Source organism: Panthera pardus, unplaced genomic scaffold (genome assembly GCF_024362965.1).
Source record: "Panthera pardus isolate Hobbes unplaced genomic scaffold, ASM2436296v1 HiC_scaffold_7, whole genome shotgun sequence".
In the NCBI taxonomy this organism is placed as follows: domain Eukaryota; kingdom Metazoa; phylum Chordata; class Mammalia; order Carnivora; family Felidae; genus Panthera; species Panthera pardus.
In genome coordinates this window covers 29,226,263-29,249,154 of record NW_026527002.1, presented here as the reverse complement: position 1 = coordinate 29,249,154, position 22,892 = coordinate 29,226,263, and the positions used below count along the sequence as shown (strand labels likewise).

Genomic DNA, 22,892 nt, shown 5'->3' with positions numbered 1-22,892 from the left:
TGGGCATTTAAAGAAACATGTGCTTTCTGACTACTTGTTTATTCCATATAGTATCTCCATATTCGAGCCCAGTAGAAAAAACCTTCAATGACTTTCTTCCCTCCAAGCATCCAGAATTTGTGAGAAGGAGAAAGATTTGCAAACCTACTATTTAACATGATTGTTCTTGTGAACCTTAAAGCAGAGACTTGGCTGGTTATAAAAGTCTCAGAAATCGATTACAGTATCTGTCTTTGACCAGACTTAAGCCTCTTCCCTTCAGATGGCATATTTGTCTTGGTGTGGCATGCCTTTAAGAATAGCATTTTGTGGGTCGCCTGGGTGGTTCAATCAGTTGAGCATCTGACTCTTGATTTCAGCTCAGGCTGTAACAGGGTCATGGAATCAAACCCCACGCACATCAGGCTCCTCACTGAGTGTGGAGTCTGCTTAAGATTCTCTCTCTCTCTGCCCCTCTTCTCTGATCACATGCACACATGTTCTGTCTAAAATAAAATTTTTAAAATGTTTTTAATTTTTTTAATGTTTATTTCCTTTTGAGAAAGAGAGAACACAAGCAGGACAGGGGCAGAGAGAGGGAGACAAAGAATCCAAAGCAGGCTCCAGGATCTGAACTGTCAGCACAGAGTCTGACGTGGAGCTCAAACACGAACCACGAGATCATGACCTGAGCCAAAGTCAGACGTTTATCCAACTGAGCCATGCAGGCGCCCCTAAAATTAAATTTTTTTTAAAAAAAACAGCATTTTACAGAGCCTGTGGTATAAGGAAGGATGCGGCTGCTCTCTGCTGGGGTCAGTTCTGACCAGCACTGGGCCAAACTTTTGGCCACCTTCTCACCTTAAGCTAAGGGGACTGATCCCTCATGACCTACCTGTAGCCCAGTTGAAGACCGCAGGTGGAAAGCTCTGCAAATGGTCTTGAAGATTCCCAGTGCCCCGAAGATTCTAGAACAATTCTGTCCAATAGAGCTCTCCACTGTGATGGAAGTGTTCTGTACCTGATCTGCAGTAACCACTAGCCACCTGTAGCTGATGAGCATTCAGAGCGTGACTAGCAATTCAATTTTGTTTAATTTCACTTAGTTTAAATGCATTTGGGTTTTTGTTGCTGCGGTTTTAATTTTTAGAAAAAGCCATGGCCACTCTTCCTCTGCCCGCAGTCTGATTGCTCATGTGGTATGTTCGTTTTGCAGCCTTCTGACAAGGAGATGTTCAGCCGCTCAATAACTAGCCTGGCCACAGATGCACCTGCCAGCAGTGAACAGAACGGAATACTCACCAATGGGGACAGTAAGTTATGCAAAAATACGAGCTTTCCATGCAGACCCCATCACATTTCAAAAAACGTAGCTCAAAAATTAGCAAATGTGTTCTTGCCCACTCTTGGTATTCTACCAGTTTTAGTGAATGTCCTCTCATTTGGATGAAAAGCTAATATTTATTAATTGGTTTCTCTGTGCCATTGCTCTAAGATCTGTTTGTATACTAACCCATCCATACCACTACTATAAGGTTACTGATATTAATATTCTCACTCCCTGTAAGATAGCTGTTGTTACTGTCCACAGCTTAGAGGTGAAGAAACCGCAGCACATTGCTGCTTCGACAGATCACCACAAACTTAGTGCCTTAGAACAACTGAAATGTATTAACTTACAGCTTTAAAGTACCAGCAGAAATGCACTTCTTCCTGGAGGCTCTAGGGGTGAATCTGTTCCCTTACCTGTTTCAGCTCCTAGAGGCTGCCTGCATTTCTTGATTCCTAGCCTTTCCCTCCATCTTTACACCACTCCCCAACTCTCTTGCCCCACTCTGTCACTTAAAGGGACTCTTGGGGCACCTGGGTGGCTCAGTTGGTTCAGCATCTGACTTCAGCTCAGGTCATGATCTCACGGCTCATGAGTTAGAGCCCTACATCAGGCTCTGTGTTGACAGCTCAGAACCCGCTTTAGATCCTCTCTCTCTCCCCTCTCCCCTACTCTGTCAAAAATAAATAAACATTTAAAAAAAAAAAAAAGACTTTCATGATTACGTTGGGCCCACCTGGGTGACCCAGGCTACTCTCCTTCTCAGGGTCAGCTGATAGTTAACCTGTATCCTTAATTCCTCCTTGGCCACGTAGCATAACACACACATACACAGGTTCCAGAGGGTAGGACATGGACACCTTTTGGAGGCCATAATTCTGCCCGCCATGGAGAGGCTGATAATTTGCCTGAGATCACAGTCAGTGTGCTGACGATCGGTAATCTGAGTGCTGGGCACACCTCTGGATCCACTCTGCATACTGCCTGTTGCACGCATGGAGTGCTGTCCCTGACAAAAATAGCAACTGCATTTGCTTCACACTGTCCAGTTTACAAAGTGCTTTCACCTGAGGTAGGAGGTTGTCCTGTACCCCGTGTCCTGCTAAGGAAACTCGGGGGGGGGGGGGGGGGCAGTATCTACCCCAGAATCTGCAGACTCCAGTGCTTGTTCTCTGACCACCATGACACATGTCTGGGGCCAGAGGGCAAAAGTTCAACCCCTCTGTGATGAGTAAGGAAACCTAGGGTGGTACCTGCCGTTGTGTCAGACACTGTCCTGGGCTGCAGGGGTCTCAGAGAATCCCAGTCTAGTCAATAAAGATTAAAACTCGTAAGTTATAAACACACACATACGTACATATGTAAAGACTATATATCATATATAAGAACTATATATTATATAAGGAGCATGTAAGATAGATGTATGAATATAAATATACCTATTTTAGTACACATTTATTCGTATATACTTATACTTTTTATGCTTACACATGAAGAATAGATAGTATATAAAGAACATATAATAGAGCAACAGTAATTTAATAACTTGTTCACTACAATGTAGGTATCAGAAGGGCGGGGCTGGCTTTGTTGATGTATGCCCCGCACTCCAACCATCTCTGGCACACAGTAGGCACTCAGAAAACATGACTGAATGGTTTCACACAGTAACATTTCTGTGCAAATCGAAGGATTTCACATTTGGATTTTCTAATGTGAGGTAGAAATGGTAGGGGGAAGGGCAGTGAGATGGAAGGAAGAGGCACAGGTGTACAGTCCCTTTGTTACACTGGTTTAGGGCACATTTTTGCCCCCCTGTTTCCATCGTGTCTGTCAAACAAAAGTGACCACTGAAAGGGAATGGTTTCCAGTTATTCCCTCCAAACGGGAGGAGGCCGGTAAGGCCAGGGAAGGTGGCCACCATACATGCCTCCCATTTTGGTGCCCAGCCACTCACGGTCTGGCTCCAGGGAATATCACTTTCTTCCTCTGGTCACGTTAGGCACTCTGCCTACCAGAGTCCCACCAATAAGCAATGAAAGTAACTGTGAACCAAATTAATAGCCAAGACAACTTATTAAATATTGTATTAGAAAGATGTAATAGCTGGTTTTAGTTTCAACTGTGGTTGAAGTAAGAATATCAAGTAACAATCATACCATCTGTAATTTGCAGTTTAGAGTCCAATAAAAAGCACCTTGATTTAACCTAACCTTGCATTATCCAATTCGCTGTAATAATTATTTAAAGAATTGTCTTTCCTCATTTTTAATACTTCTGCTGCCTTAGTTCTTTCAGAAGACAGTACTCTGACCTGCATGCAACATTATGAGGAAGTCCAGACCTCAGCTTCAGATCTGCTGGACTCCCAGGACAGCTCGGGGAAGCCAAAATGTCATCAGAGCCGGGAACTGCCCAGAATTCCTCCTGACAGCGCCGTGGACATGATGCTCAACGCAAGAGCCGTGGATGGGGACCAGGGCCTGGGAACGGAAGGGCCATACGAAGTACTCAAGGATAGTTCCTCCCAAGAAAATATGGTGGAGGACTGCTTGTATGAAACTGTGAAAGAAATTAAGGAGGTGGCGGCAGCTGTGAACCCAGGGAAAGGCCATGGCAGCAGGTCAAAGTCAACTTCCGCTTTGAAAGAGCTTCCGGGGCCTCAAGCCCCCCAAGCAGACTTTGCTGAGTATGCCTCGGTGGACAGAAACAAAAAATGTCGACAGAGTGTTAATGCAGAGACTGTTCTTGGAAACTCATGCGATCTGGAAGAGGAAGCCCCACCACCTGTCCCCGTTAAACTTCTGGATGAGAATGAAAACCTTCAGGAGAAGAGAGAGAGCAAGACAGGAGATGAAGGAGCCACAGAGGGGACCAGTGAAACCAACAAGGTAGGCCCCCATGTTTGTGCTTCATGTGCTTTTGTCATGATTAGGAATCTAGCTGATCTTGGGGCTTTTACTGGCACATCATTCTGGGAAATACATATAAACACTTTCAGGTTCATTGAATGATGAAAGCTGCTTCAGTGTAACCTGTGTGTGGCTCTCCCCACCCCACCCCCACCCTTCCAAATAATAAAGTGCTAAAAACTCATGTTTGTAAAATATTTCTCTCTTGGCCCCTTACTTGGATATTTTCCAGTTTTTACATCCTATCTAATTGGGGCTAAGTATTACTGTCTTCATTTTGAAGACCAGGAATTTAAATGGAAACTAGACTGTTTGCCCCGTGTTTAGCCTCTTCTGTTTGCTGCTGCCTCAAGCAGCATGGTGATCCCAGAAGTCAGAGCATAGGAACACACACAGAGGGAACAGACTCACAGTTGCCACTGGTTGTATCTGATTATATGCATACTTCTATATAAAATCAAGTAAAAGATTTTATTTTGTGACAATTTCAAAACAATAGCCAATAACTCTTAAGGTTAGATAGTCAACAAAGCTCTCAAATGTATTAACAATCCCCGGGCCTTACCTGTTTCTGATAACTGGATGTATGAGCCACAATAACTTGAAATTCACATTTCCAGTTGTCAGTGTCTCCTTGGGATTTAACCAGGCCCAGTCTTCTTTAGTCAACTATTATCTGATTTCTGTCCTCTCCACAGGAAAAAGCAAGGTTCTCATCTCAGGTTTTGGTGGGAACGACAAGTAGGGGTTAGTCAGTGAATACAGTTGTAGCCTTAAAAAAACATCTGGAGTTTATGATCAAAATGTGAACCCTGGCTATGGCTTTATAGGTTATACCAAGTAAGTCATTCTTTGTGGTATTCTCTGAATGCGTTTCAACTTTTCATATTATCTGTCAAATCGGCTGTTGAGAGCCCCAATAAGAGTGTTCATGAACCTAGTCATAAATGCAAAAGTGCAGTCTATTGTTTTGCCCTTCATATAACCAGAGATAATAAAACTAATTTAAAGTCTATTATGCCTAAAAAAAATTCAAGTTTTTTTTACTTATAAGCACTTGAAAGATAAGGTCAATTGTCTAACCACTACCACTAAGCAGTTCTCCAGATATCCCATTAGAAAATGGAAATACCCATCTGGGAATCAATAGTAATACAACAATGAATAACCCATCATCTTCATATAAACAATCTTAATTTTAAGCAACTCAGATAACTTGAAATATTTAATATTCATTCATTTTTTTATTCATGCACAAGATTTTTGCAAGCACCTACTACGTGCCACATAATCTTCTAGGTGCTGAGAATCCACTAGTGAGCAAAACTTCTGAACAAAACTTCCTGCTCCAGTGGAGCTTACATTTTAGTGGGGAGAGACATAAATATGCACAAAACTAAAGTATATGGCACTTTAGAAGGCTTTAAAGTTTATAGGGAAAAAATTAGAACAAAATAAGGAGGATCAGGAAAGTGGAGTGAGTACAATTATGAATCAAGTGGTCAGGGTATGCCTACTGTGAAGGTGGCATTTGAATAAGTCGTATACATTTGGGGGAAGAGCGGAGGGAATGGCCAGTGTGAAGGCCCTGAGGCTGGAGCTCGTCCGGCCTGTCCAAGGGAGAGGAGCAGGACAGGTGTGGCTGGAGAGGAAAGGGTAGTAGAGAGAAAGGTAACCAGGGGCCCAATCCTATGTGGCCTTTACTCATAATCTGAATAAAACAGGGGTCGTTAGAAAATCTTGAGAAGAAGGGATGACTCTTTGGGTCTTTGGGAAAGATGCCCCTGACTGTACTGTCAGATTCAACTGTAAAGGGGAGGAGCAAGGAGGAACACCAGGTGGCCATTCTCACAGACCAGACAAGAGATGATGGTGGCTTAGAACAGGGCAGAAGTAATGGGAGAAGCTAAGCTGGAGCCAAGAGATTGGTTGGTGGACCAGATGTGTGATGAAAGAAAGAAAAGATAATGATGAGTCCCAGGTTTGGCCTGAGCCACTACCAAGATGGAGTCACCATTCACTGAAACGGAGAGGGCTGCAGGCAGGCAGGTTTTTGGAGAAGATTGCGTATTTGGTGCTGGACATGTTTCGTTTGAGATACATACTGGATGTCTGAGTAGAAACAGCAGAGAGCAGCTGGATGGATGAGGAGGTTTAGGAGAAAAGGTCTGGGTTGGATTTGTACACTTGGAAGTCATCAGCAGAAATTTTTTCTTACGGCCATGACATTGCTTTAAGGGGGGAATGAGATCACTGATTGAGTGTAAATGACAACTGGAAGAGTTCCCAGGGCGCAGGTCTAGGAAAGAAAAGGAACGAGCAGAGGACACCTAAATAGGAAAGAAAAACAGGAAAGTTCAGTGTCCTGGAAGCCACGTGAAGAAGGTTCAGGGACAGGGAAGTGGCCACTGTGGCAAACGCAGCGACGGGTCAGGAATGGTGAGGGCTGAGGATTGACAGTCACATTAGTCACATGGTGGACATTGGCGTCCTGGAGTGTCAGAGGCAGAAACTTGACTGAAATGGTTTAGAGAGAGAATAGGAAGAGAAAAATTATTTGAGCAACTTTTTTAGACAAGTCTTTTAAGAGCTTTTGCTATAAAGGGATGAGGCCATAGATGGAACTGGAAGAAGGGTTGGTTTGTTTTGTTTTCAGAGTCAGAGAAATAACAGCATGGTTTCACGTGGGTGGGAATGATTTCACAGTGAGGGAAAAGCTGATGATATAAACTGAATGGGAGACTTGCTGGAGTCTCATGAGTAGATGTGAGGGGGCAGGATCTCCTGTATAAGAGGAGGGGATCACCTTTAAGAGGGGCTTGAGGAGTTCTTTGGTGACAGGGAGGAAGGACAATTCGTGAATGCAGAGATGGGGGTGGGGTAGGGTATAAGTTCCTAGAAATTTCTGATTTCTTCAGTTTTCTCCAGGTCACCAGGTAAGAGTGAGGATGGGGGAGGAGGTATTGGGGCCTGGGGAGGGAGGGGAAGGTGGGAAGTAAACAGCCGAGCAGGGACCGGGTATACTGGCAAGGGTGGTCCAACACAGAGCCCTTGCTAAGAACCCACCTGAAGGTTGAATTCACCAGTGACCAGGAAGGGCATTGGGTATTTAATACTACTGGGTATTGAAAAACATCGTACAATAGATACAAGAGGGGGAGAGGGGTAGAAGGAGAGAGAGAATCTCAAGCAGGCTCCACAGTCAGCATGGAGCCTGACATGTGACTTGATCCCACGATCCTGGGATCATGACCTGCGCCGAAATCAGGAGTCAGATGCTCAACCGACTGAGCCACCCAGGCGCCCCAACACAATAGATTTTTTACATGTGTTTATAAGTGTTAGTTGCTTGACAGCATTTCTTTTATTAGTGTTTCTTCTTTTAATGTTTATTTTTGAGAGACAGAGTGCAAGCGGGGGAGGGGCTGAGCTGTCATCACAGAGCCCAATGCAGGGTTCCAACTCAAACCGTGAGATTATGACCTAACCCAAGTCGGATACTTAACTGACGGAGCCACCCAGGCACCCCTTGACATAATTTCTTTGTAGAAAATAATATCTTCCCTAAAAATCTTTTGAAACATTTTTATAGATGTGTCAAAACAAATGCAAAAGAAAGGCTGGATTATTGACTTCAAACTATATCTTCCCTTGGTCTGTGTTTGTTTTAACAGAGATTTAGTTCATTGTCGTACAAGTCCCGGGAAGAGGACCCGACTCTCACAGAAGAAGAGGTGAGTTTTGTTGCTTTTTAAATAACCAGAAAACTTTAAAGAATAGAGCGTTTCTCCCTGAATAAATGCACTGTTATGTTACTCTTCTCTGAAAAAGCTGAAATACTCTTTTTTTTTTTAATTTTTTTTAATGTTTATTTATTTTTAAGAGAGAAAGTGAGACAGAGTGTGAGCAGGGGAGGGCCAGAGAGAGAGGGAGACACAGAATCCGAAGCAGGCTCCAGGCTCTGAGCTGTCAGCCCAGAGCCCGATGCGGGGCTCGAACTCACGGACTGCGAGATCGTGACCTGAGCTGAAGTCGGACACTTAACCGACTGAGCCACCCAGGCGCCCCAAAGCTGAAATACTCTTAAGCATATGTGTGGAGGCCAGGATTTGGGAATGTTGGCTTTATAGTGGCTCAAGTGACTGGCAGATGGTAGGAGAAAAAGGAAGACAGGATGAACAGGTCATCTAAGTGAAAGAAACAGAGTAGGAAAGAAGGAACAGAAAAAAAAGATAGGAAGAGGAGGGGAGAAAATAGAATGACAAGAGAGAGATTTAAGTGCGAGAGCTTTAGTGAGCAGTCAGGAAGGAAGTCCACCTTCGAAGGCACTTAATCATGGGTTGGAAAACACAGGAAACTGGAACAGGTGGGTGTAAGGAATTTAATCCAGCCTGGGAAGTGGAGGGGGAAGGTTTTAATGAGGAATATGGAGGCAGAGAGCAGGTAACTAACTCCAGGAAGTACAATTCCAGGCTGCAGCAACAGTCAGACATAGCAGCCAACAGGAAAGCACTGTCTTCTTCCAAGTACCTGGGCTAAATATTCACCAGCTAAACTTTTCAGTGAAGCGTCAAAATCGTATAAGCCGGTATATATGTTATTATATCAAGCTAGGCTCAGAGGGCTGAACACCTCAATTTATCTGGCTATATATAGCTTCTATCTGGAATTCCTAGCATGGTAAATTTTGTGCATGTAGGAAAATGACATACATATGCAGGGACATCCCCTCACATCATAGGACTTTGTGTAGAGTATTAAAAAATGAAATAGACTACAATCCCCCATTGGGAGTTCAAAGAGCAGAGAGCTTTCCATAGGCAATGTTGCCCATGTGCTTCTGTGTTTCTTGCCCCAGGGAAAGGACCTGCCATCTAGCCACCTGCTCATATAAGCCAAAATCCTGGGCATCATCCATGACACCCCCATTTCCTCTATGTCCTCAGACTCAGGCAGTATCAGGTCCCCTGAATTCTACCTCCAAAGGGTTTCTTTCACATGCTGCTCTGTCCGTGTCCACTGTGCCTGCCCCTCACCAGCCTGGTGGCACCTTCACCTTCTTCTAGCAGTCTGTTGTCCCCACTGCACCAGGGCCATCCCACTTGGGACCAAAAAGAAGAATATATGAGAGGTCTGGAAACAAATCCTTTAAAATAGAGACTATGTAAAAATTTAAATTACTTTTCTTCTAATCTTACATTGTTTGTGGTTTGGGAAAATAGGACCTAGTTACACTGATGAATTTTTAACATAGATTAAAGAACGGTGACTCACATGTATTCATTTTAGGAAGCTGCTTTACAAAAAATAATTATGGAAGTCACTTATTTTGGTATTTTTGTACTATAGTGTTAGCCAGTCCAGACAGACACTGAGACATGAGTTTTAAGTACAATTATCCCAATTTAACAGAATGATGGGAAAGGGTTGGTTATAGGAAGAGAAATGGGGGAAAGGAAGAGGGTAATTTATAAGAACATCATAACAATTTGCAGCCTAAATAATAAAGATGAGAGATTTAAAAGAGAAGAATTGTAGGGGCGCCTGGGTGGCTCAGTCGGTTAAGCGTCCGACTTCGGCTCAGGTCATGATCTCACGGTCCGTGAGTTCGAGCCCCGCATCAGGCTCTGTGCTAACAGCTCAGAGCCTGGAGCCTGGTTCAGATTCTGTGTCTCCCTCTCTCTCTGACCCTCCCCCATTCATACCCTGTCTCTCTCTCTCTCTCAAAAATAAATAAACGTTAAAAAAAATTTAAAAGAGAAAACTTGTGACACTAAATAGCAGCAGGGCTTGAAAGGAACCTGTATACGAAATGGAAATCATAGTCCTAGAAGGTAGATATCCAAACATCAGAAGACTTGTAAATGTTAACACTTATGAAAGATTCTCAACATTCTCTGCACACTAGGCTCGTGCCCAGAGACAATAGTAAGTTGCAAGTTAATGAAAGAGCCTTTAACTTTTTAAAAAGAGTGTAAAGGCCAAGAAAACCCAAGTAATTGCAAAGAGCGGAGCATTAATGGCAGGATCGTGGGGAGGAAAGTTGAGGAGAGAAGCTGCAGTGTGCCCCCCTCATCGGTACAGGGCAGGAAATGGTGTGTTTGTCCTCTTCAGTGTTGCCCCTGAGGGCACAGAGTGCATTTCTACTTTGCTGGCTCCCCTCTTCACTGTCATCCATGATTCACCCTTTATAATCTGTCCACATTTTTGGCTTGGACGACCTTTTAGATAATAAGTTCCATATGTTTGCACCTCACTGTGAAAAGCAGGTGATTTATTCTTCCTAATTTCAAAGAAATTATCATTCTTCATTTCAAGAGTAATTTTCCATTCAGATCTCTAAGGTGAGAATGTTAATTTACTATTCACTAGACAGGTCAGATCAGCATGGCAGAATTTCCCAAAGATGATTCCTCTGGTTTTAAATCTTCAGATTGTCAAGGCCTGGCAAAACAGAGCCACCAGCCTGTAGTGAAAAGTTCTCATGCAAATGACCAGTTAACATGCGGCAGGCCTGTCTTAAGACGCTTTTGAGGCCAGCTGGAAACTTCATCCACAGTATGTAAGATATGTGAAAGCAAGGAAATATCTCTCCGCACTTGGGAAGCCAAGCATCTGTCAGGAGGCATGTTCATTTATTTCCTGGGTGTTTGAATAAATCAATCATTATGGCCAATGAAGGTAATGAAGGATATTTCTACTTATTTCCAACCGTGGTTTCTAACAATAATACCCCCCACACACACACAAAAAAAAAAATATCTCTTAATCAGTGTGTTTAATCTATCATTACCAAGAAAATTAAATCCCTCTTGATAGTAGAGGTTATATGGAGTATGTTAATGAGACTGAGTAGGGGTGTCCGGAAAATAGCCCACGCTTTCAGTAGGAAAGAGGGCCCTGTAAGTGAATTGTCCCCAGATTTCACTTCTGGGTTGGCTGGTTGCAAATAAGAATGGATTTTTCCCACTGGAGAAAACTTACCCCATCTGTAAATGTCTATTTAACCAGTAATATGCAATGAAGTTGAAAATTAATGGAAAATGAGGCTTTTACAGGTAGAAGTAGATTGCCAGCCAGAATCCAGGAGCTACTTTTCAGACCACTTCGATGCAGAAAGAGTGAACCAAACGGTCTAATTCGGGGGTTCTCACACTTTAGTGGGCATCAAAATCAGCACAGAGTGCTGGGCCCCGTCCCCAGAGTTTCTGATTCAGTGCTTCTAGGATGGGACCCAGATCCTGCTGCTGCCAGTTCGAAGCCTGCCTTTTGAGAACCATTCATCTAACATCTGTCTTCTTCCTTTTTCCTTAAAGCAGTAGAGCTTTTTTTTTTTCCCCAGGTGAAATATTCTGATGTAGAAATCGAGTAAAACATGATACTGTAGTCAGGTCCTGGGGGCCTCATTCTGCCTGCTCTCCTCCTTCCCGAAGACCCAGATAGAACCTGGTTGTCATGGGGTTATGTTAATATGACTGGTCTACTTACAAAGTTGAACATATATAATTGTTCTCTAGTAATGTACTTCAGGATTAGCACATGAACAACCCACTTCTGGGTATATAGCTGAAGGAGATGAAATCACTGTGTTGAAGACATACCTTTACCCTCAGGTTCTTAGCAGCATTATTCACCATAGTCAAGACATGGAAACAACCTAAGTATCCATCAACTGATGAATGGATAAAGAAAATGTGAGATACATATCCAGGTGTATACATTTTAAATATATACATATACACATATATATAATGTGTGTATACACACATGTACATACACACACAGTGGAGTATTATTCAGTCGTGAAAGAGATTCTACCTTCTGTGACAACTTGGATAGACCTTGAGAACATTATGCAAGTGAAATAAGTCAGACAGAGAAACCCAAATACTATATGTTCTACATAGATGTGGAATCTAAAAAAGCCAAACTCTTAGAAATAGCAAGTAGAATGGTGGTTGCCAGGGCCTGGGGAGTAGGGGAAAGGGGAGATGTTGGTCACAGGGTACAAACTCCCAGCTGTAAGCTGAGTAAGTTCCAGGGATCTGATACAGAGCATGGTGACTATAATTAACAGTGGTATACTATCATACTTGAAAGTTGAAAGAGTAGGTCTTAATTGTTTTCACCGCATACAGACACACACACACACACACACACACACACACACACATGCATAGTGGTAACAAAGGAGTTAACTAAGCTTTGTAGTAATCATTTCACAGTATATATGTGTATCAAATTACCATGTTGTACACCTTAAGCTTACATATGCTATGTGTCAATAGTATCTCACTAAAGCTGGGGAGAATTGGCAAAAAAAAAATCTTAAAGGGGCATACACATGCCTGTAGTGCTAAATATCTAGCTTGTCACTGTAAAGAGGGAGAAAGAAGTCAAACTTGAGGCTTATTTATTTAATTCACCCTTTGTTTTCTAGATCTCAGCCATGTATTCATCAGTAAATAAACCTGGGCAGTCAGGGAATAAATCGGGACAGTCTCTTAAAGCTCCAGAGTCCACCTACACCTCCATCCAAAGCGCCGCTCAGAGATCCCCCTCTTCCTGTAACGATCTCTATGCGACTGTTAAAGACTTCGAGAAAACTCCAAACAGCAGTAGCATGCTTCCAGCAGCAGTGAGACCCAGTGAGGAACCCGAGCCCGATTATGAAGCAATACAGGCTCTAAACAGAGAGGAAGAAAAGGCCACTCCAGAGACCAATGGCCACCGCGGCCTTCTCCCGAAGGAGAATGACTATGAGAGCATTGGGGACTTGCAGCAGTGCAGAGACATCACCAGGCTCTAGCAGCCCCGAAGACAACCCCAGATGTCGTGTGCTCAGCCGCCTGGAGGGCTCAGCCGCCTGGGGGGCACTCCTGCGGGAAACAAGAAGCTCTGTCAACCCACACTCTGTATGCTGCTCCGGTAACCTGAAGATGATTGAAAACGTGGAGACTGTTTAGCAGGGTCGGAAACAGTGAGGTACGTACCGAGTGCACCCAAGTGCGTCCCTGCCTGCAGGGGGCACTCGCACGCCCAAGCACATCTCCTTCATGCACCCTCGCCCTCTGGAAAGGTCCCAGCTGTCGGTGGTTTCATCCTATTCGTGAGGAAAGCCAAGATGTAAGGAAGAACTGCATTCAAGAACCACGACCCCACCTGCCTAAAATACTGCCATTCAGAAGAGCCAGGTTTTTCTTCCTTTCTTTTTTTCTTTTTTTTTTTTTTCCTGTCTGCCCCTAATATTTCTTCCCCGTGAAATCTTCCGATTTCTAATGGTTCATTCCGAGAAAATTCTCCCCCGAGGCTTGGCCCTTGCCTTCCACTTAGGGATTTTAAGATGGTAAGAAACTGTGGTTGCTGGTTCCTGTCAGCTCACAGGCCTCTTCCAAGAGGCGCACCTGGAAAATCGACCACTGCAGGTGGACAGGACCGGGGCTGCCTCTTAGGTTTAGGTCTTCATTCCTTCTGATTTAGGCACTCCACATCGGCAGCCTCTCCCAAAGTACTTGAAGTCGTTTTTAGATGCTTTATTTTATTTTTCTAGTCAAAGCGTGCCCCCCCAGTATTTGAAACTCTTCAGAGCCTTTTCAGTATTTTCAATGAACATTGTGGTACTTCTATACTTGTTTTAGCCCAGAGCTCATTTCTCTGAAACAGAGAGCCTTAATCTCCATGTTGGGACACACCACATATTTGGACGGCAGCCATGGCATCCGTCTCTGAAGGGCTGCGGACTTGAATGTGTATTTCTGATGCTCTCTGCTGCCACACTAACAGTGTGAGATTTCATAAGTTAACTGCTACCCTAAGGTAATCTATCTAAAATTAAAATGTAAACATTTATTTTTGTTATATAAATTTATAAGATGTTTTATGTTTAACGCCTAATTTCTAGAAAGTGCCAGAAAAAAATGTATATTAACTATTTTGATTTTGTGTACAATGATTTATACTCTCATTTTGAAAAGACACCATAAAGCACATAAGCTAGGTAACTACACGTAGCTGTTATCTTTTTTCTAATCAAGTGTTTAAAATACCGAAGGTTTTTTCAAGACTTAACTTTTCAAATGGTACTTGGAGCTCCTGGTCAAAGTCATCTGGCTCACTAGAGAAATCAGCAGAATAAACACAAAGGATCGTTTTCAGTGAGTTCAGTGGGCAATACTGAAATATTTGAAATGGTCAAAAAAAATGGAAAGAACGAAATATGACTAGGGATGTCTGCATTATTAACCTCATGAAGGTATTTATAATTCCATTAAGATTCAGTTACGTGTTTAAGAAAACAGTGATGGGTTCCGCAAGCCAGTCCTCACAAATGCAAATTGCCTATTGGGGTTTTTTTCCCCCTTCATTTTACAAAAATCAGTGGCTGAAATAACTCTGATTAAGAGCTCAGCCTGGTTTGAATTTAATCATCTCTTTAGACTTTATAAGGCCAACATTAGGAAACTTGTTCACTTTTCATTTTAAAAGGAACCTGCTATTACACCGTGTGGCTACAGAAAGGGACCTTTTCCTACACTGACAAAGGGGGAAAAAAGAGGCAGTTATTCAATGCTGCTGCGACATGTCTGGCCTTTCAGGTTGAATACTCTTGCTGTTTTCACTCATTATGACAAAGGATGCAGTTGGGAGGATGGAGCATCCTGCAAATGGTAGGGACCAGCTCACAGGCATGTTTTTTTCCCATCCCTTGCATTCATGGCTTGATTTTTGACTGCTCTGTGATACATTTCTGAAAATTGTGAAGTGAGCTTTGTTGGGGTAAACGGGTCGGCTGTCATTATGTTTCGGTCATCCTGGTCTTTCCCATGAAGACCTCTCGAGCCTAAGCACAATCATCACTGACTAGAAGATAAGGGCAGAAATACCCTTGGATTGGGGGGAAAGTTCATCAGGAAGGCGCCACAAGTGGGCCTTGTTCTCTGAATTCGTATCTTTCATGAGCACCGTTTTGCCTGGTGATTTTCATTGCTTACTTGGTATTAATGAGTTTGACCCAACAATCTCTACATCCTGGGGTTCCTTTAGCACTTGGGGACGGCCTTGTCACATCACATACCTAGTATTGTGCATGCTGCAGTGATGTCCTTTATGAGCGCTTGACCACTCCAAAGTTTTACTGTATTTCATAATGTCTTTACTTATTGCCAGGGAGGTGAGAATGACCTCTCAAGTGTAAAATCATTTCCAGAGAGGAAAGTTCTTTATAAATAGTCATATCATCTTGAAATTTCATTATCAGAATTTCCCCCAGAAGTTCTGAAATAAAGGCTAAATTATGGCAATATAGCCATAAAATATGCACTGAGCTCTCTCTTGATTTGAGAATCTGTGCTAAGAATAAGTTGTGATTTAAAGTATTGTAAGTATATTTTAAAAGAAACTAGAAGGCCCTCCGGCATAAATGCTAAAAGAAGTAATAGCACAATCCATGAGGGGTGGGGGGCAGGGAGAAGCGGAGTAAACTTTGGGAGCAGGCTTGCTGTTTAGACCATTGGGTACCTTACTGAACTACAGTATTGATGTATCCTCATGGTTTTGACCTTAAAGTACAGTATTTCATAAATTTTGTCACTTTTACTTTATTCATTGAAAATCTGTGCTAGTGTTTGAGTTGGACAAAAGCCTATGGCTTCTTTAAAAAAGTTTCATGTTCAGCTAAATGTTACAGTTTAAATCTGTGAAAGGTAGTTATGAAAAGTTTTTACAGTATTTTTAAAATTCAACTTTGACATCCATATTATGCATTGTTATAACTTACGTTATGTGAAATTACACAAATAAACTAAGTTTTAGGAAGTGTTTTTTGTCCTGTAAGTCAGAATTGTAAACTCGTCTTGCCTAAAGGCAGGATCTTTGTTTTTAGTCAGATATTTTGAAAGTTTAGAAGAATTTTTATGCTGTTTTTACTATTTCTCAAATGCAGTCAGCAGGAAAGTATGACCTATTTTACGTGAAATGTTTAAGGAAATTTTAAATTCTAGAAGAAAGTAATTTTTGCAAATATGTGGCCCACATTTTCTTTCCTGCCCACTAAATTATGTCATTAGGTTTATTAAAGCTTTTGAAGGTACTGCTGTCTTTTGTGGAAGAAGGCTAATTACTGATGTATCTGCCCTCAAAATCCAAGAGTTAATTCTAATTAAGTGCTAACAAGAGGTAGCCACCACAAAGAACTAAAATTTAACCTCAGGCTGTCACTATATCTATTTCTCGTATTTGACTTCCGTTTTCTTAGAGCATTTATTTACTTTAACCAGTAACACACTGTGTGTATACATGTACATATACTATACATACATACCTATACATATTTACACACACACACACACACATATATAAAGATGTCTTTGGAATGTCTCCCCTACTAGTGTGATGACTATTGTCATAAAAGCAAAATAGAAAAAAGCTACCCAATAGTTTTCACTCAGTAATTGCAAGAAAGCCTTCCTAGGTTACCCTCATACCATTTTTCTTATTAATAAATTCAGGTTTTAAGTTGTGTCCATAATTCTCTTCGTTGAAACCCAGTGGTGTTTTAAAATAGTTTTGGTTCTTTTTTTAATGTGTGTGGCTCATTGCATATTCAGCATGACAGGAGGAAATGTAAATAGGCGTCCTTCTCAGTGTTCTCAGTGTTGAGAAGAGATGCGGCCGAAAGCAACAAGAGCCAGGACTGAGCCACAGGGAGGTGACCCCCCCCCCCCACCACCTGGTAGCAGAAGCAGAGGCCTATTATCACATGGCTGCATTTTATCTCATTTTCCTTAGAAGGCCGTGTGAGTTTACCGCAGAACCAGCGAGCGGTGATGTAGCATGACGTGCAGAAAACCGCTCTGAGATGTTCTGAGAGGCGGCTCTCATCCCAGAGCTTCAGTTCAAGACTGAGTTAGGATTTTGTAAATGAGTAAATGACATTTTTTTTTTCCAGTGCTCCTTGTACTAGTTAATACTGAGTCCATGTGATATAGTGATGCCATTCTTCCAAAAGTGTCGGCGTCTGGTACCCGGCCAGCTTCGTGGTGGCCCTGGAAGCACAGCTGTACTGACTGCTGTTTCCTGGAAATCCTGACAGGCTTACTGTCCTGTGTAACCGGGAGAAGCTCGAGTGTATCGTTTGGTGTAAGTGACTGATGTGAAAAATAGGAACGTGTGTCTATAATCTCAGATACACCTTCTTTTTGCAGTGAAATCTATACGCCTCGTCCTGTAGTAGTGCTCTGTGTGCTGTACCTTTTCGTAAACACGGTATTCTTGATAGTGGCATTGGACAAGTTGAACGCACCTAGAAAGCGTTTGACGTAAAGAGACCAGTCCAGAAACCGTGATAGACTAGTCTTCATCTGGAATTATGAAAGTAAATTTTAAAAACTGTGGTCCAGAAGAGAACAAATATTCATAAGTGGTTTTTTTTCCTATCGCTCATTTTTAGGTCTGTTTACGTCCAGTCTCTGGTATTTATAAAGTAGTCATTGTTTCTCCAGGTTCTTCTTTATTTCAGTTTTTCTTAATGCCGGATGAAATGAGAACTGTTGTAACTTTTATTAAAAAGGAAACTCTTTTAAGCATTCCATTTGGTAATCGTTTATCTTAATGCAGTCAAATTAGATTTTTCTTTGCTCACCACTTATATACCATGGGTATTTTTTAAAAATATATTATGCTCTGGTTGTCTTAGATCACCTTCTGTAATGGATGATAAAGGCTGGTAATGGTCATTCCTCAAACTTCTGTGTATGAAATTGGCAACGGTTTCATTGTTGTTACCTTTTAAATATCCTGTTTTATGAATGCACCTCAAGTTTTCAGGGGAAGTTTGAAAGATAGCTAAACAAATAGGAATTTGCATTTCACTGTCCATGCATTTTTTCCTCATAAAAATAGTTTCTCAGAAGAAAGCGACATACTGTCCCATAGGTGGTCCTGATCAGTTTCAAAGTGCTCCTCTGACTCAAAAATAATTCATGACAATGGCGTTTTGACTCATTGTCTCAAAAGGTCTTTATAATGGTCAAATTGTCTAATTCACAAGAGAGTGGTAAAAGTTGTTTCTGATACTGGGCATTTTTAAACCTTAGTTTTAAGTCTGAAAATATCTTACTGGCTTTAACATCTTCTAATTTTTCCCCTCCGCTACCCTAGTCTTTTTAAGGAGAAAGTCTAAAGAACAGGGACATAAAGCCACTATTTCTTCCGATCTTACCTTGGCTCCTTCCGCACAGGTGACCTTCTGTCATTTTGCACAGCACCACACCTGTTCCCCCTCCCCACCCTGGCTGCTCTCTGCTATTCATAGGCCATTCCAACACATCTTTTGCAAAATGGACACACTCCTCAGATCACAGATCCTGCCCGCCAGCATGGAACCATTCCCTGCCACTGTCCGGTGGGCAGACAGCTCTGCCCGACTCACATGTTCCTATGTCCCAGGCTGCCGAGATAAGGTCATGGGTCCACCTGGGGAAGCAGATGCTGGGTGGTACGGTCATGAGCTTTGCTAAACCATGTTCATACCTGCCCACATTTTTCATGAGAATGGTTGGCACTAAAGGGCCGTGGAAAAGAACTTTAAAAAATTCTCCAGAATCAGAGTCACAACTGCAGAAAAATCAGCACCGTGCTCTAACTGGGTAAGCTCACTGTCCCTCATAAGGCTTTAGACTGCCTGTGTCTCCTAAGTTCCAGTGAAGTTAAATCCTTGGAATAACAGACCAATAACTTGACCGTAAAGTAGGAGGATGCTGAGCCTTTCAAGGAAAAACACCCTTTCTTATAAGACTTAATCACTTATAAAGTAAGCTGAGTGTAATATTTTTTAGCCATAGAGCCATTTACTCCCTCCCTCGGGAGACAGTGCTTATGGATTCTGGTAGTTATAAGTAGTTTGGTCTGCTTTGCCAGGCTTCAAGGACACAAGAATGGTCAAGCGTCTCACCGGGGAGCTACCAGATATTGAGAATAACTTGGCCATTCGTAGACAAATAACTTGGCCATTCGCTGAACTCAGCGAATGACCCTGAGTAGCCTAAGGAGCAATGTTTGATGTTTGAAGTGAGAAACCAGATCCCTTTTAAGCACTCACTTTCCACACAGCTAAGGATCCAGGATGTGTTTGGGTTTTTTTTGTTTTTTTTTTTTTTTACTTCACTCTAAGTTGTCATAGTTAATTATTTGGATGGGTATTCCAGAGTGTAATTTCCACCACCGCCCCCCCGCCAAGTTGAAAGAACGGATATTCTCTTTACACATGTAATTTTTAAAAGTTCACCTAGTATACCAGTTAGGCACCCATGCTAGGACGGTTAAGACTAAAAGGGAGACCAGTCTTAGCCCCTGGAGCCTCAGGGGCTGTCTTATACCTCAGAACTGTCTTATAACAATGTCTGGTTTTGTTTTGTTTTTTAACTCAGCAGTTGGAAACCATGAGTTTAAAGCAAACTTTCTTTTTCCCTTTTTAAGCAGAAGAAGGAAAAAAAACTTTTAACTTGAACTTCCCATTTAGGTAGTCAAGGCTTCCCTGAAAGACAACAGTCAGTGTCCTTCCCCAGGTAAAGAGGCGAGAACCAAAAGCCCAAGTCTATCTCTGAAGATTCCTTTTTAGGTACTTTTAATGTAAAACCCACACATGAATCTGACATGATGTTTCTGACCTGTCCCGTAAGCCTGCTTGCCTTTTTTTTTTTTTTTTTTTTTTTTTTGCGCAGTTTTTTGATGATAGGTTTTCTTGTTTTTCCTGGAGCCACACTAGAGACCGTTCCGACAGGCTCCTCCGTGGCTGACTACTGGTGTCCTGGACGTGTGGCCGCACCGTTAGCAGGGCTTGCCTCTTAGGGAGAAGCATGTGCAGAGTGTCAGACAAGCTGAATTTTATGTTCACGTCAACAAGCATTTATGCCTCAGGTTTTGACATTTAAAAAATATTTTTCTGAGGAGCAACTACATATTTGATACGGGGGGCCTGGCGAGCAGGAATAAAATCTGAACTAAGCGACGTGGGCAAGACTTCCCACTCCTCACGTCTCAGTTTGTGTCTCTGGAAAACAGATTATCCCAGCTCCCTGTCTACCACCCTGAGTAGCCTAAGGAGCAAACCATAGTGTGTAGAAATGAGAAGGATGACCTCAAAGATTTCGATCATTTTTAGACATTTTCTTCTTTGTAAACTCAGGAATAAGCCTGGTTTATGGATAGCATAATATGGCTACCAAAGCTACAGTTTTAGGCAACAAGATACATCCTTCAAATGTGTTTCATTTAAAAACCTAACTTGGTTGTAAAACTGGGAAAAGAAACTCCTCATAATTTTTAAAAAGCCAACAAAAAGACTTCAGTAAAAGAGTGTGGTATCAGTCTGTCATCTGCCCCAGAGTGCTTGTTTCTTACCTATAGTATTTCAACAATTTTTATGGGAGAAAAAAATGCACACTTCTTGGAAAAGTGAATTGAGGTTTTGAATTAAATTCTAAGAGATGACAATTTAAAGAGAAACATTGGGTTCAGAGATGAGCTCACAGCTCTGTGATCCCTGTTTCAGCATTGACTTTACTGTGTGACCTTGAACAAATTAACTACTCTGTGCCTCAGTTTCTCCATGTGCAAAATGGGGATAATGATACCAACCATTGCCTACCTCATGGGGATGTTATGGGGACAAAGGAGATAATATAAATACAAATGCTTTGATCTCTGGAAGAAAGGTGCTATATAAATTACAGTTATATTGTTTTTAATGATCCAATTGTTATGTTTAGAGTTTAAATAATAGCAATACTATTAGTCATGTTAAGAATAAGTTTCAACTCAGTGCATAATTACAATTCTCTTCTGTGGCCAAATCTTGATCATTCATCCAGTAATGGTACCTAAGGAACTGAAATGGGTATTTGATTTCTGTGTGTTTCTGCCTGTAGTGTTTCTATTCTGAATGTTCCCAAAAGGCTGGAGTTTAACTTGTAATACCTTATAGTTTACATGTAATGAACCTTATTCAAGCTGTGTATAAAAGTATAATTACATGTAAATAGCAGGTACATTGTAATTAAAGGCACTTATCAAATTGTCTTTGTTCTTTTTAAATTGCAATAAAAGTCAGTTTTATATAAAAGCTTGTTAAAACTCATTTGGTATTGTGGGAAGGTCAGGAATGCTAGTTTATATGCCTCCGTGCATAACCAGGGTTTGGGGATTTTAGCAATCGGTTCACTAAGTGAAAAGAAAGACAATGACCAGGCTACAGAGTGTAGCGGTTAGAATCGCAAACTGCAGAAAAGGAGTCTGAGTCCCAGCTCTATGATGACTTTGAAGAAGCTGTTGGACTTTTCCTTGCCCTTATTTCCACATAAAAAGTGAGGGACGGTAATTCAGAACCTACTAACAGGGTTGTCTTAGAGATTAAATGTGGTATTGAGCATGGTGCCCCGCAAATGCTAAACGCTCTGTAAATGCAAACAGACCATCTTCACAAGCCTGGGAAAATTGTGACGACCTCTACCCACACTGCCAGCCACTCTGGTGAAGAAATGCAACCTGAAAGCAAATAGTGTCCAGGCCATCAGGAAAACCCACCTGCTTGGTGGCTGAGGGTGTTCTAACCCCAGCAGGAATCTCAGAGCAAACAGCTTTTAAATCGACCTGGCTGCCCCCTTTCTGATAACAGGAGACTGGCCTTGGGGCCCAAAGGCGAAGCAAGCGAGGATTTTCTTTGGCAAGCTCCTGATTCCTTTATGTCTGTGCCCTTTATCTCCTGGATACCCCCAAACTCACACATTGCTTCTTACTAGACCCCCCACACCCAGCCACGCACACACACACAACCTGGCCCTTCTCTTGGGACCTTTTCCCTGCTCCCCCTTCTGCCACACCCCATCTGCACAATTATAAATCCCCTGTTCCCAGGGGCTCATCTGTTTGTTTCTAAGGAACTAACTCCTCCCTGTGGTAGGTTACCGTGCCCACTACTTGTAGGATTGTTTATGATTTAGGGAGCTTGCTGCCTATCACAGTCTTGAGCCAAAACCACCCGTAACTCTCACTGTGGGCATTGCAAACCCATGAGAGGCTGCGGGGAGTGATGGGGGAGGCAAAGGAGGGAGCAAATTTGCCTCATCAGAAAATGTTCTGCTGTGCCTTCCCAGAGGCCATGCCTGCTTCCCTCCATCCCCTGCCCCGCCCCATGCCAAAGGGTCTCTGCTCCCTCTCCACCTTTGCTTTCAGTGCAAGATGGCAACCTCAAGGCAAATGCAGGAAGAGCCTGGCCACCTCCAGTTCAAACCCCTGCTTCGTTTCTCACCACGTGGGGAGAATTTCCTCTCCCTTCCAGAGATACTAGTCCCAACTCCATTCTGTGTGCAGAGGGTCAGGGCTAAACATTTGTTTGGAGTCTCTGGATCACAGAATCTGGTTTCCCACCGGCACGAGCTGAGGAAATTGAAGTTTTGGAGCTCAGCAATCTGGTACATTTGCTGTCACCTGTGGAATGCAGTGGTCTTTGCAATTCGGTCAGAGGCGCACTGTCAATGCTAGGACATATTCTTAGGACATATTTAACAACTGCTCATCACAGGGAGTAGAGTATTATGAGGCCCTAGTTAAGGTGAGCCAGATATACTCCACTCTTTTTTGTCATTGTTTAAAAAAAAAATTATTCATTGGTCCAT

General features: G+C 42.4%; 1 protein-coding gene across 1 annotated transcript in view; it reads left to right on the top strand.

Moving 5' to 3' along the window:
• Window positions 1–21,340, top strand: part of PAG1 (phosphoprotein membrane anchor with glycosphingolipid microdomains 1) — a 61,753-nt gene extending 40,413 nt beyond the window's left edge. The window contains exons 4-8 of the mRNA XM_019453349.2: window positions 1,196–1,292; window positions 3,599–4,200; window positions 7,896–7,955; window positions 12,662–19,209; window positions 19,267–21,340. Of these exons, the coding sequence (XP_019308894.2) occupies window positions 1,196–1,292; window positions 3,599–4,200; window positions 7,896–7,955; window positions 12,662–13,030 (1,128 nt within the window). The 3' untranslated portion in view covers window positions 13,031–19,209; window positions 19,267–21,340. The remainder of the gene's footprint in view (window positions 1–1,195; window positions 1,293–3,598; window positions 4,201–7,895; window positions 7,956–12,661; window positions 19,210–19,266) is intronic.
• Window positions 21,341–22,892: the final 1,552 nt, after the last annotated feature.